This window comes from Agelaius tricolor, unplaced genomic scaffold, assembly GCF_023055355.1.
Source record: "Agelaius tricolor isolate 1412-34295 unplaced genomic scaffold, bAgeTri1.0.p SCAF_10, whole genome shotgun sequence".
Lineage (NCBI taxonomy): Eukaryota > Metazoa > Chordata > Aves > Passeriformes > Icteridae > Agelaius > Agelaius tricolor.
The window spans coordinates 16863096-16877407 of NW_027269270.1; the positions used below are offsets into that span (position 1 = coordinate 16863096).

Genomic DNA, 14312 nt, shown 5'->3' on the forward strand with positions numbered 1-14312 from the left:
CTTCAAAAGCATTTTATTCTAGACTGCAGCTTCTTGTGGATTTAGTCATATTGTGGATTTAGTCATATTGTACTCAGACGAGTTGTTTATATTGTCCATCACCAAAATGCAGGTGGACATGTAGTTTTCTTCACTCTACCTTCCCCAGAGTTGAGGCTGCCTGTCTGGTGACAGTCTCCCTAAATTCTGGCCTAGGTTGAATATTGATGGAAAGGAAAGCTGACCACAGAATAGAGACCATGTTTTTCAGGAATACTTTTGTCTAATACCTCCCCAACAGTGTGTAACAGACATGTCTGTTCATTGTTAGTCTTAAGGAAAGGCTTCACACATCCTGAGTGACTTCTAACATCTAAGCTGCTATTCCAGCTGTTAGAACATAGTGTGCCTTTGGGAAACAGACATAACTGTAAAATCTACTTAGGACCATGCCCAGGGCAGGAGGTGGGGGAAGAGGTTGGAGTGGTAATGGATGGACAAAGAAACAAGAAATTAAATTTTGTTATGCTATGCTTAGGGGAAAAAAGGGCATATGCCTATGCTGTTTAAAGGAAGACTATATGGTCATCTGACTGCTAATGTGGTTTATCCTTAACTCACAAATGGCTGAAATTGTCCCTGTGCAGAATGAAAAGGTATTTAGGACTATATGATATTCTGGAATAAAATGTTGCTAAGTCATCCAGCTTGGAATTTTTCATGTGATAGATCCACAGTCACTTCTGGTCACCAATACAAATGGCTAAAAGCCAAGATCCAAAGTATCCCATTTCATTGCTGGAAGAATATCTTCTGTAGACTGGCATTTTTTTCTCTTAAAGTTTAGAGTAAGAAATGAAGTTGAAAACTTAATTTAGTAGATCTGTTAAACCTGAAAAAATCCTGAAGAAAAGATACCTGTTTTAAAAATGTATTATCTGTGAATTAAAGAACTGGAACTGCTGAGCATCTCTGAGATACCTGTGAGTAGCCATTGAATACAGTGTGGAACAGCAAGGTGCCATAGTGTGATTGTTATAATGCAGAAAATCTGTGTCAGTCTGGAGTGGAGTCCTAAGATTGATACTTAAAACTCTTTTTCAAACTAGAAGCTGCTGTGATGTTTGAAAATTGAAGTGCACATTTTATTTCATGTTAAACATTCTCAGCTAGGTGAATTAAAAAGGCAGTTAGGAAAGGGCCCTCTAGATCCATTAACAGTAGCACTCCACTGCTGTGGGGGAAAGCCAGTCATTGCTGCATCAGCAAATGGGCCCCATGACTGTTGTGGGGGCAGCATATTTAGCCCAAAGGAGAGGGACTGCCTCCTGTCATTCAACAGCCTCCACTCTGGTTTATTAGAATATGTGTTGACAGTCCCTCTGAGACAGAAGAATGACTGTGACTTGGAACTTTGAAAGCAGTTAGACTAGTTTAAAGAAATGTGACAATGCTGAAGTCAAGAGGATCCAAGAAGAATGTAATGACAAGACTCTTGAGGAAAGCTGGTTAATTTTATTCCCTTTTATTCCCTTTTTGTCTTTGCAAGGCCTGGAACTTTCAACAGAAGCCATAAAATAAAATTTACAAATTGGGGATTTTATGATTAACTGTATAGTACAAATTAGTGTACTAGCACATTAGTTTTGGAGCGGATTCTAATACTTGCTTTGAATGTTCATTTTTCCCAGTGTTTAATCTATTTCCTTTTCCACATTATCTGATATAAACAAATGTGAGAGGAATAGTGCTATTTTGGCCTTTTTCTTTGTCACTAAATTCCCCTTCTTTACTTTGAACTAAAAGCTTTCATTAATGAAACATCCATGAACAACAGAAGAATAAAGCAATTTATAATTGATTCTGGTGTTTCATGGAGCATAAAAAAAAGGAAACTTAGGTCTCTTTACTTATGCTTTGCACTCACTCATCTGTCAGAAAGCAGATTTAGATTGTAAAGAAGATATAGTTTTATTCCTGAATAAATTACGTTATATAAGAAAGTAGTAGAATGCAAAATGTCACCAATATAAAGTAAGTCTGCAATTAAACATGTAAAAAGCCAGAACAAAGGAATTCAGAGCCTTAGTCCATTTTATTGCTAATGGGATTAACAGCAAGGGAAATCTGCCCATGCAGAGACTAAGATAAACATCAGAACAAATGCTTCAGCTACAGGTCATACGATTAGTGCACTGAAGCTGTTTTGATTTCATAAAATTATGGCTTTTAGGTTTTTTTGAATACACATATCAGGCTGTTTTCTAGCTTTTTGAATAGTCAGCAGCTAGCAAATGCTTTAATTTTAAAACTTTAGAAACAGAATGAAATGGCAGATTATTTGGGGTAGCAAGCACTTTTTGGGAGTAGGCAGGCAATACTGGTATAATTTTTCTGTTACATACTTTATTTCTTTCAGTTAAAATAGTATTCTCTCTCCTGCCTCAGCTTCATAGTTGAGAAATGAAACTCCCAGCCATGCCCATTTTGCTTTGCTGTGACAGAACAACCTTTCTGGATACTGCTCTGGTAGCTGAGCACTACACTGAGGCTGTGAGGGAGAAAGGGGCAGTACTTTAAAGACATGTTGTTCAAAGCTAGTGGGCTGAGTGTTTTCCAAGATACACTGGATTTTTGATTCTAATTTCGATGTTGAGCTGCTGCCATAGGTCAGCTGCCTAACCTGTGAATTCCTGCCTCTTGTTTGCTATGCTAAATAGCTGTTGTGGTCAGGAAGTGGGCAGCCAGCTCTGGGATTAATTTGCAGAGACCAGGGTGAAAATGAACAGAGATCAAGTACTGAGGAGATCATAAGGGATGTAGCCCAAGAAAGAAGAAAAAGGCCATAGTCAGACACTAATATTCTGGGTGTTGGACAAATTGCATCTAGCAGCTGTAGGATGAGGGAGAAGTTCAGGCTGAAGGAAATATCTCTGCCAGGAAGAGTTTGGGACAGGGAAGTAGCAGAACTGGACCAATCTAAGGCAGGCAGCCAAAGACTAGAGTCTCAGGGATCAAAATCAGGAATTAAGGCCAGGAATGAGGGTCTGGTCTGTCTGCCAGCTCTGAAAGCATCTCTGCTATGAACACTGCCTGGTATCATGCAGCTCATAGAACTCTTGGGCTTGAAGTAAGTCTCCCTCCTGGTGTCCCTGGTAGGCTGTGAGCTGTCTGGGCAATGCTTTGACCACTGTGAGGTGGTGACTCGTGGCAGTGAACCAAAGAGTTTTAATTAACATTTTTTTGTAAAATGTTTTTACATGTTGCAATAAAAGACACTTGTTAATAGGAAATTGCCTTTTTTCTTTTCCTTTTATTTCTACTGCTTGTAACATGGGTTAGGGTTATAGTAGCTTGCACTGCTGACTATGACAGAAATCAGCTTGTGCTGAATCAAATACTAGTTGCAACTATTTCCTGTTGCTGTTTTTGTATGGATTTATTTCCAGCTTGCAGAACAGAAGTATTAGGCAGAGTGCAAAATTATGCAGGTTTAGCAATCCCTGTGACATAGGTTTCAAACATCTTCCATGTGTCCATTGAAAGATGCCATTAAATATGTTCACAAGTGTTGCCTCAAAACAGTTACAAGGAGCGAGGTGCTTCATCTGTCATTTGTGCTGGTGTTTGCGAGTTATTTATGTTTTGCAACTGAAGTGTTGGCATGCATCAGGGAGACAGATTGTGTAGAACTATTTTGGTTAAAAAAAAACTTGAGGGGAGGGGAGACAAAGAAGAACTCCCTTTCTTCCAGAGTATTGCAATGAACATGGGTGAAAAACATTCCCCCTGTTTTCACTAAGCTCATATTATCTTCTCGGAACTGTCATGACTACATTTCTTCTTTTTAGTTATCTGTAAAGTTAGACGCAGGTTTTTGGGAGGAGAAGATAAAGGAAGCAGTGTTTATATTGGAGGCTATTGACCATTCAAAACAAGGTGAAATAAAACAGTGTTTATATTTTTTTTCTGTCCCTTCACTTTTCTCTTAATGTTGTGTTCACATTGTCCCCTTTCACTTTCTTGTACTGCTGTAATCCCAGGCCTCCTTAGGTGCAAACTACCTACCTTGTTGTCCTTTTAACTCAGAACCTAATCCTTCCTTTTCGCTCTTTCTGGTCCATTTGTCACCAATGTAGAAAGAAAATAAAGTTCCATTGCCTGGAAGGCAACCCCTTCAAGTCAGTCCCAGAGCACTGACACCTTTTCCATATGCCCCCTACAACAGAGACAGTAGGATCAATTTCTCTGAGTGTTATCAGTTCTTGCTCGGCTGTGGGACTTTATACTCAAATGCACTGATCTTGGATGAGGTGTGTATAGAGAATTCTTAGTTTAAATAAAAATTCAAATAAAAGCTAGGAAATGTTTGTTTTGCAAGCCCTAAGTGCAGTGACTGATGTAAGACGTTTCCACTTAAATTTAAAATGTTGTGATACTCACTTTCCAACTTCATTTGCTGGAGAGCTTTTCATTAAGCTGGATTGTACAGGTCATTCTGTTTAGGGAATTAATCCCATTCATCCCCTCTTGCTGCCAAGGTTCAGATTCTTCTTTTCCTTTTAACAAGTCCCCATTTGGTGATAGGACTAGAAGAACTAAGCTCATGGCTACTGTCTCCTAAATTTTGGAGAGAAAAAAAGGGAGTTTATGTCCTGGGGTTTTTACAATTGCAAGGACAGTCATTCCTTTGTTTTCAGATATCCTAGTATTGTTATGAACTTCTATTTTGGCTTCCTTCATTCTCTCAGCATTGAGCCCTCACAGAAGCCCGCATTTCTTCCTTGATTCTTTTCCTTTTCTACTTCTCCTTATAAAAAACTAACCCAGGTACTGAGGAGCTATCCTGATGGCACAGATGCTCCTGAACCACGCAGTACATACAGCCTTTGGTGCAGCTCACAGCTTTGGCAATTTTAATGAGGCTTAGTTCTTAATGCCCCCAAAAATTAGAACCAATTTAATAAAATAATATCCTATAAGGTAAAAGGGATACAATCTGCAGTGCAGAATGCAGTGAAAAATATCTTTCAGATCAGTGAGCAGTCTGCGATCAGAACTATAATTTACTAACCTTGGTCTTTTGACAAGGGATCGGAAATGAGATTACCTGTAGAGTTAAAAATTATATTAATCTCTGTCAGGCTTTTCAAAGAATTAAAATAAAGAATCTGTACACCAGTTTTGAAAAGAGAATAAGAGAAAAAACATTTGTTCATATTCTAGTAAAACACCAATTTGGTCAGAATGAATACTTTGAAGTATCTTCAAAATGTCTTTACTTCCAGAGTATCTTGGCTCTTCTTGGTATCTTTTTATAGTGATTTATAGTGTTTATACAACACACTAGACTTTATAATATAATAAAGATTTTGCTGGGCTGAGGGTATTTCCAGACCTGCTACTGGAGAGAACACTTTGACAAAGTTTTCCTTCTTGTAAGGGAGTTTAATATAAGCTTGAGAAAAATCCTATTACTGGCTAGATTCTTAGTCTGCCTGGGCATTCTTGAAGAAACAGGCAGTGCAAGGCAATGGGTTCAATTGTTGATTTGCTTGACATCCGTTCATTGGAAACAGTTTGGAACATCACTGGGGGTATTTCTGTGGGATGTGAAGAAAAGTGAGGAAAATTACAAAACTATCCATTATGCATCCCATGGAAGCTTTTCTACTTTGTGCATTTACAAGCACATGCTTTGTACTCCTCCTTTTCTTCCATCTGCCCTATAATACAGTGTACTGCCGTAGCTGTTTCTGCTGGCCTCATAGAACTCCTGATGGTTCCTCCCTGTGATGCCTTCTCTGCTTTCAGACAGGGAAAAAGCATTAATTCCATGGTGAACTTAAAACTTGGCCCCAGGTCAGGCCTTTTTTTAGTCCTTTCTGTAGGCAGAAGTAACACTTCAAACCCATGTTATTTCCAAAGCATTATGAGTTTTATCTGAGCCTAACTGAAGCAAGAAAATGATGTATTAGAAAGGTGATTGTCTGGTTGAGAAGTGGGACCAAAGGATGCTTAGGGAGCATGTTGGCATTGTCAGACTTTGAGAATGGAAGGTTGGGAACTATCCCTAGAAGGCCACAGGCAGCAATGCTGAAGCTGGAACCCTGCTAATCTGTAACTACTGTTCTTCACTCAGGCACACTCTGTTCCTACATGCAGGTTGCCACCTTATATTAACTGCAGTGAAAACAAATGAACTGTAAAGGAATCAGCTGGGGAGAAAGTCTGGCTGGACTTGTAGTGGACATGAACACAGCTACTTATCCTCTCATTTTAACATTTAACAGTTAAAATCATATAAGCCTATTCCATAGATAATTGAAGTTTTGTGGGAACGTGATAATACACGGAACAGCAGAAGCAAGCAAAACAGTTTGCCACTGTCTGGAAAAATTGCAGGTTTCTTTATATCTGCTTGAAGCGATTTTATAACCCATGTTTTGGATTCCAAGGAATCCAATGAAATATGAATGAAAATGTGCCTAAATGAGAGCCTTCTCTATCTGCTTTATTAACTCTTAGAAAAGTAAAATGGGATAAGAATTCAAACTGAAAATCTAAAAGGTGAAAAATGTTTTTTGGCTCTTCTGTGTCTTGAGTTCATTTATCTTCTATATAGAGACAAAGGTTCAAGAAATCTGATTTCTAAAATTACCAATTCTTTGCTTTCTTACTTGCCATTTGACTGAAAAATATAAGTTTTGTCTACATAGCAACAAGATAAACTATGAGTTCATGTTCTCCTACTCAACTCTAGCATGTGCATATGCTTAATTTGTTGGATACTTCCACTGAACTCACTGACTGCTTGTATGAATAAGTGTTCTCAGAATTTGTTTTAATTTGAAATATTGAAACAATCCCTTGCATTTGCATATAGGTCATCTATATAAGTAGAATATCCAAAACCTAAAAAGCCATCATTTCTGCAGAATCTGTTTTCTTTTGTGAAGGGGGAAGCAAGTAATAAAAACCAAAGTTCTAATATTGTTCATGGAACCTGGAAATTTAATATCCTTGGCTTCATTTATACAAAACCATTAAAACTGAGGTCTCTGAGTTTGAGAACTCAAAACACTTGAAGAGGACATAGGAACTGTAAATTTCAGGAAATCCTTTGCTATCAAAATACTTTTATTAAGATCGGGATAGGGTAAAACTGAGGTATAAAGAAATAAAACAAATGTTCTCTGCTTGCTCTCCTTTTATGTTCCATTGAATTCTATCATATTGTAAACTGTTTGGGTAGCAAATATTTTTGGACTGTGGGAAGGCATTTAATTTTTCTCTTGTTGCTTGCAAGTTTTTGTAGCATCCATCTAGAGGATATTCTTTAGTATCTGTTGGAGAAGACAGTATACTGTATAAATGGGTTACTAGTATAGGACTACTAGTTATGGAGTTTTGTATTCCCTTTTTCCTTTAAACCAAGATATTCTGTTGACACTAGGTGGATATGACTCATTATAGTCTAACATCATGCTAATATAAAGGATTTTTTATTTTAGACTATCCAAGATGTGAACAGTTATCATGTGCAAATGGAGCATGCTTTAATGCGAGCCAGCGATGTGATGGCAAAGTTGATTGCAGAGATTCTTCTGATGAAGCTAATTGCAGTAAGTCCCCTGTGTAGAGTGATCCCAAACAAATTTGCTTTATAGACCTTCTTTTGGAGTTAAAAGGATTTTCTGTTTCTGTGCTAAAATCTTTTTCAGCTCGTGGATGTACCAGTACGCAGTTCCAGTGTGCTAATGGAGAGTGCATCCCGCAAGCCTTTATCTGTGACCATGATGATGACTGTGGAGATAGGAGTGATGAAAACTCTTGCAGTATGATGTTTCTTTTTTTCCCCACTTTCTCCAACTGTTTTACTAAGACCTGTTTCAAGCAGATAGCTGGAAGCAGATTGCTTGGCCATCAAAAGCTAATCATAGTTCTACAAATACTCTTCTGTACAGAAAGATGAAAATTGCAGTGCTATTTTGATGGACTTTTTCTTTGCTGCTAGGTTCCTGGCTATGTCATTACTATTTGAATTTGCTGGACTGAGTGACAGTCTGGTTCTTAATACATATAGTTACACATATGTTGTTCCCATCCTCTTAATTTCAGCATGAAAGGTAATTCATACCTAAATGAGAAGAAACCAGCAGTGTTTGCAATACATTCAAAATATGGAACTGCCTAAATGTCTTAACCAGTATAATAAATGATTGTATATGAGACAATATTGTTATCTTTAACTGTTTAGCTGCTTAGAGCAATTAGATTTTCTAATGTTTCTTTCTGTAGCTTATGCAACTTGCAGAGGCAACTTCTTCACTTGCCCGAGTGGCCGTTGCATTCATCAGAGCTGGATTTGCGATGGAGATGATGATTGTGAAGACAATGAAGATGAAAGAGGATGTGGTAAATACTATTGCTAACTTCCAATGGTACTTTCAGAGGAAGATGACACTAACCTACATCTATGAAATTTGGACCAGTCAAGATGTTCTAAATACTTTTCATTTCTTTTAAAACCTTAGAATTCCACCTTCATTTTTATTTCTTTTTTTAACTTCGGCAATATTTTTGTTGTTGTGTGTGAGAATTATTGTGATACTGAGTATGATGCAAACTAAGTTTAGCATATAGCAATATATGTGTATATATATATTTTTTTTTCTTTTATATATTCTCTTTTATATTTTGTTTTGGTTCTTCTGCCTGTGGAGATTTTTCAGATCATCTGTTAAGAGACACGAGGCTTCTAATAACCAAACCCCATTGATTAAAAATGAAATTTACTCAGATCCAGCCAAGATTTGTCGTGTGAGAAACAGAAGCTTAAATGAATGAAAGTGTGAATGAGATTTCTTTTTCATTGGCCTTTTCTATGACGAACATGATTCTCGTTGTCCAGATAGCATTTATATGTTTTGAAAGCACAAAACTATAGTTCCCTTTCTAGTGTACTGGTTAGTTTAAAGCTAAATGGTGTTACTGTTTCTAACAAAACGGAAAACTAAACAGATTCATATGTTGTCTACCCAAGTATCATTGGCATTGTAGTTTGAATGTAAAAGTAAGCATGACAAGTAAGTATAAATAGTGTTTCTTTATAGTCTTTCCCAGCTGTGTGCAAGAAATGGAAACTGGATATTGAAGGATAGAGGTGCTTTGGGAAGCTGTTGGAGAAGAAATTTTAGTATTTGAAATATATTTTTCATTATTCTTGTTTTTCTTTTCCACAGAAAGTGGTCGCCATGAATGCTACCCAGGAGAGTGGGCCTGCCCTGGATCAGGGCATTGCATTCCAATTGGGAAAGTGTGTGATGGAGCCGCAGACTGCCCTGAAGGAGAAGATGAAACGAACATCACTGCAGGCAGACACTGCAGTATGTATTAGAATGAAACACATACAAGACTAGCAGGAATATCAGCACTGACATCTTTTTACATTCGCCTTTTGTCTCCTAAACAATACTGAAATTTTAGAAGCTCGCTATTTTCACTGTCACTGTTTTGACTGGATGATCTGGAAGAGCCATATATGCTGCAAAAAGACCATTTCTTTTTTTAAAATTTGTACATGAAATTTCACAAATAAGGATTTTAACTTACTCTCCATACCCTAAAATATGTTTGTGAAGTCAGGGAAGGGTGTGCTACATGCCTTCTTTGTTTAAATATCTGTTTGTCCCTTTGTGTAAGAAGTAATGATTTGTGCTGATCAGAACATTATGATTGCAAAACACTTGATTGAATTGAATAAGTATATCCTAAGCTTTGACTAATTCACTTTAAAGATTAGGATTTAAAAAAAAAAATCTTATTACCTGGGATGTCTGTTTCTCCAGTTAATGGTACACTGCGTTTTTATGTTGGAGGCAATGAGCATGCATAGTTCCTGTTAATTTCACTCTAATCGTACAAATATCAAATTCCTCTGAGGACAAAGATGAGTGTATTTTATTTTGTAGGAAGATAAAAATTCCTATTAACAAAATTGTGCCTTTTGGAATAGGAGGGCAGAAAAAATAAGGGGAAATGAAACTTTATTGTAAAAAAGCACCTCTTGCTTTTATGAGTGGTTTGGTAGTTACAGCAAGTACGAGCTGCAAAGCAAGACATTTAACAGAAGAATTTGAGGAAAAGGAAAATGTTGACTTTCACCTCCTTCTTTATCAAGTGTTTTGCAATCATAATTCAAGTGTTTTATAATCATTACTCGCTTGCCACTGAATTGTTTATTAAATACTAGTAGAATTAGTGAGGGAAAAATGAGAGAACGGGAGAACTAACGGATAAAGAATCATTTGTCCATGAACACAATGCAAACAGTATATTCTAATACATTGGAATGATATACATATCCTTCTTAGTATAACATACTAGGGGTTTTTCACATAGGAGAGTAAATGATGTGGTTATGTACCAATAGATGGAGCTCATAAGCAGGTCTTGTGGAACCATGGAAAGTTTTGGGGCATTACAGATGGCTTCCTCTAGTCACCTTTTTACACAGCGCTTGCCATTGGTGGTTCATATAAAATTGATGCTTATCCTTTAATTCTTCTAAAAACCTGTTAAAACCAGTACCTTCTCTTCTGTGTTCCATGCCCTTGCTTGCATGTATGTAAATGTATGTGATTTTGTAGAACTTTGTACATAATTTTCTCTGCAGATTAGTTTTAAGAAGCTGTACTTGAAATTGAAGGCTCATCATAGAAAAGACTTCAGCTTTGTAACTCAATAAGGCAGAAAGCTGTTCTTCTGTTATAGGAGTGTTTGTGAAATATTGTCTTTGCCTTTCAGACGTATCGCGCTGCGCTGCGCTGAGCTGCCAGTACCGCTGCCATTCCTCTCCCTCAGGAGGGATGTGCTACTGCCCTGCAGGATATACCATAAGCAGCAATGACAGTCGTACTTGTATTGGTGAGTAAAGCTCAGGGACTAGAGATATCCAGTACCTTCTCACAACCCCTTGAGAGAGCTGGGATTCCAGGAAGGCAAGTTAGTTCAGATTGTGTGGAGGTACTGACAAAGAGAAAATCCCAGGAGTCAGCAAATGTATGAAAATTTTAGTAGCACAATGGCAGCATAGTGGTACAGAAACCAACCACAGAGATATCATAAAGACCTCTTTCACTTTGACCTAAAGACATAATGACAGCATGATTAGGTTTAAAAATATGTACTATTGGATGGCTGGCTTATTATCAAGAGTTTTTACTGGTCTTTAAGTGTTTACATAGAGAGAGTTTGTTCTGCCTCAGTAGTGTGTGTTGCATGCCTGGAAAAACAGTTAATGATGTTGAATTGATTGTTACTCTTGGAAAGTGGCTGTATATGCAGACAGCAGAACATTACACTTGAAAATAAAAAGGTTGTTTTGTATTTGCGTTATGGAAAGGTTGTGTCTTCTGTGGGGTTTCAGTATATACATAATTTACATGAAAAAGAAGAATATTTACGAGAATGCAAGGGTAACTGTAAAGCTGCTGTAACTTGGTAGCAGAAATTATTTATCTCAGCAGCTGGAAATTGAGTAGCTTCAGAATCATGAAAGTTAGCACTGCCTAATAAAAGGGGTAAATATCTGTTATGAGTGTTCAACCCAAGCTATGGTGTTTGTGCCATTAAAAAAGCATTTCAGATGCTCAGTCTCTAATGAGATTTTTATATTTTTGAGAATACTGGGTGTATTCTCAAAAGGCTGTATAAGCTGCAATGGCAGAATGGTTGCTCTTTGTAGAGGCAGAAAAATAAGGCATGAAATTTCCTCCATTTTTTCACAATTTGTGGGAAATACATGAAGGACACATTCCCAAACCTGGTGCAGTCTCAGAGAGTCTTCTGTTTTTTTGACTGTCCTGTAAACCTAGTTATCAGATTCTGGCTTGTAAATCTGAGTCAATGTATTTTGGTTTGCTGAAATCTAGGCATATATTTGTGACCAGAGCAAAACTTGTCATGAAGGAATGGTTGACAGTCAGTACTGTATAATTCAAGTTCCAGTATTTTACCTATATGGTATTTTGCATGCTAAAAGGAACTTTTTCTTGCTGGTGCTGGTGCACAGACAGCTTTTAATTGTAAATCAGATACCTGTTAGCGTGGTACTAAATCTGAGCTAATAAACACTGCCTTCAAGTAGGACTTAAAGGCTTAAGCACTGCACTAAAATAAAGGTGGAGCTCACCTTCAGAGTGGGCTTAAATCCAGCCAAGTGTGTGTGCCAAGTATAGAGACCTTTTGCAGGAAAAATGCTTAATAGACATATTCTGTATTGTGGAAAGTAGACAATGACAGGCCTTCAAATGATTTTTCCTTTCTTCTGGCAGGTGTGGTTTAGATTTTTTTTTTTTTTGTTGGTTGGTTGGTTGGTTAGTATTTTTTCATGGGGGGCAGAATTGCAGGTAGGTCCTTGGGCAGGAAAGAGGGTTTTGTTATCCAGAAATACAGAACTGAAACACTGGAAAAACATGCAAACTCACTTTCCTCATGCAATAGTTTTGCAAAAAGATATAAAGCAAACAGAGAGGACAAACTTGCAGCGTCTTAATTATGACATGAATTTTATACCAAGTGTTTTTTATAAATATGTCTTATTCACTTGACAGATTTTGATGACTGTCAGATGTGGGGTGTCTGTGACCAGCTGTGTGAAGATCGTGTGGGACACCACCAGTGCCACTGTGTGGAAGGTTATTTCCTAGAGCATCATCGGCATTGTCGGGCCAACACTTCAGGTTAGTGCACTTCAAGTGTCTTGTTGAGCAAATAGATATAGCCAGGTAAAATGGGGTAGTTTTAATGTCTGTGCCACACAGCTCTCTTTGATTTTAACTCTGCCCTTAAGGACTTACAGTCAGGACAGCTTTCAGAATACCAGCAAATGTTAGAACTCTCTATCCGCCAGCGTGTGCAAGTCAGTGTTGATTGCCTCATCAGGGCTGCTTCTCCTCTAATCAACAAATGTCTTTTAGGCTCCATTGTGTTTTCCTCACTCCTGACTTCTTCAGAGTTGGGAGGTTATTGCCAGAGCACTCCTGAACAAAAAAAATATTCTTATTTCTGTGAGGGAGTTTTCTGTCATGCTCTCTGTGGAACTTAGTGTTGTCAAGAAATCAGGAAACCTAATTTTTTCTAGAACTGTGCCTGAAGATGGTTTTGCTGAATGGTGAGATCAAACACTTACCTGTGAGAGAAACCATGCTCTTGGCTTTGAGTGTCCCAGAGTCTGCACTCTGAAGAATACTTGTCTCTCAGAGAGTAGTTCCTCATCAGCTGTAGGCTCCTTCTCCTGACCTGCTCAGTTCTGAAAGCAGGCCCCAGGAAACTCTGCTTTGTGGAGATGTAATGTCCTAACAGGCTGTAGTGTAAGGCAGGTGCTCCTGCCTGTAGAGAATTGGTGGGAATGGGAATTTCTTGGCATAGCTGATTAGCAGTCTTGTTTCTTAGAAAAGCAAAAACTGCTCAGTTCCCTCCCCCTTCCTTCTTTCTTCAGCCACCAGTCTTCAGTTCACCATTTTCTAAGTATTATTTCTCTCTCATAAATGGGAGAATTTCGTAGCTGCTGTCAGTCAGTTTCAGTGGGTTCATTTTAGCTTTAATAGAAATAGTCTTTTGGTGATTGCACAGGGGTTGTATAAAAGTTTTAGCTGGTATGGCTTTAAATACATGTTCCTGCCTGATTTGCTCCAAGTATACAAACACAAATCACAGCAAGTTAGTACTCACACAGAAACATTTATACAGGTTGTAGTCTGAGCATCTATTTAAAACTTTGTGTCCAATGTGTATGAACCAATGTGTATATATTGCAATGCCCCTTTGCAAAATATCTTGCCTGCAGAGTAATCATGTCTCTGTCCCTCCTGCTTTCAGCTGGTGTTGCATCGATTATTTTTTCCAATGGCCGTGATTTACTGATTGGAGATCTTTATGGAAGGAATTTTCGTACTTTGGTGCAGTCACAGAATCGTGGGATTGCAGTGGGAGTGGACTTTCACTTTTACTTGCACAGAATCTTTTGGACTGACACAGTGCAAGATAAGGTTGGTAGAAGTTTCAAGAAGAATGTAATTCTGTGTACCTGGAAGTAGAGAACTTCAAGAGGCAGAATGTGTTGATAGGCCCTCATTTTTTGAGAGCCAAAGCTGGCTGTATTTTTGTTTTCTAACAAAAAAGCTCCTTGAAATGTTTTATGTTAATGACTGCATTTTTTCAACTATACTATTACATGTGACATATTAAACAAAGAATCCTATTATATGGGAATGTCTTGAGCAACTTTTAATTTTACTTGAGACTGAGTCCAAAACACTAATTAAGAG

The 14312-nt window shown here is 37.8% G+C and overlaps 1 protein-coding gene across 1 annotated transcript in view; it reads left to right on the forward strand.

Annotated features, from left to right (window-relative positions):
- LRP2 (LDL receptor related protein 2) overlaps positions 1 to 14312 on the forward strand; it is a 110898-nt gene that overhangs the window by 20133 nt on the left and 76453 nt on the right. Inside the window, exons 5-11 of the mRNA XM_071434966.1 lie at positions 7494 to 7604; positions 7704 to 7817; positions 8281 to 8397; positions 9225 to 9368; positions 10789 to 10908; positions 12597 to 12725; positions 13864 to 14033. Coding sequence (XP_071291067.1) covers positions 7494 to 7604; positions 7704 to 7817; positions 8281 to 8397; positions 9225 to 9368; positions 10789 to 10908; positions 12597 to 12725; positions 13864 to 14033 — 905 coding nt within the window. The remainder of the gene's footprint in view (positions 1 to 7493; positions 7605 to 7703; positions 7818 to 8280; positions 8398 to 9224; positions 9369 to 10788; positions 10909 to 12596; positions 12726 to 13863; positions 14034 to 14312) is intronic.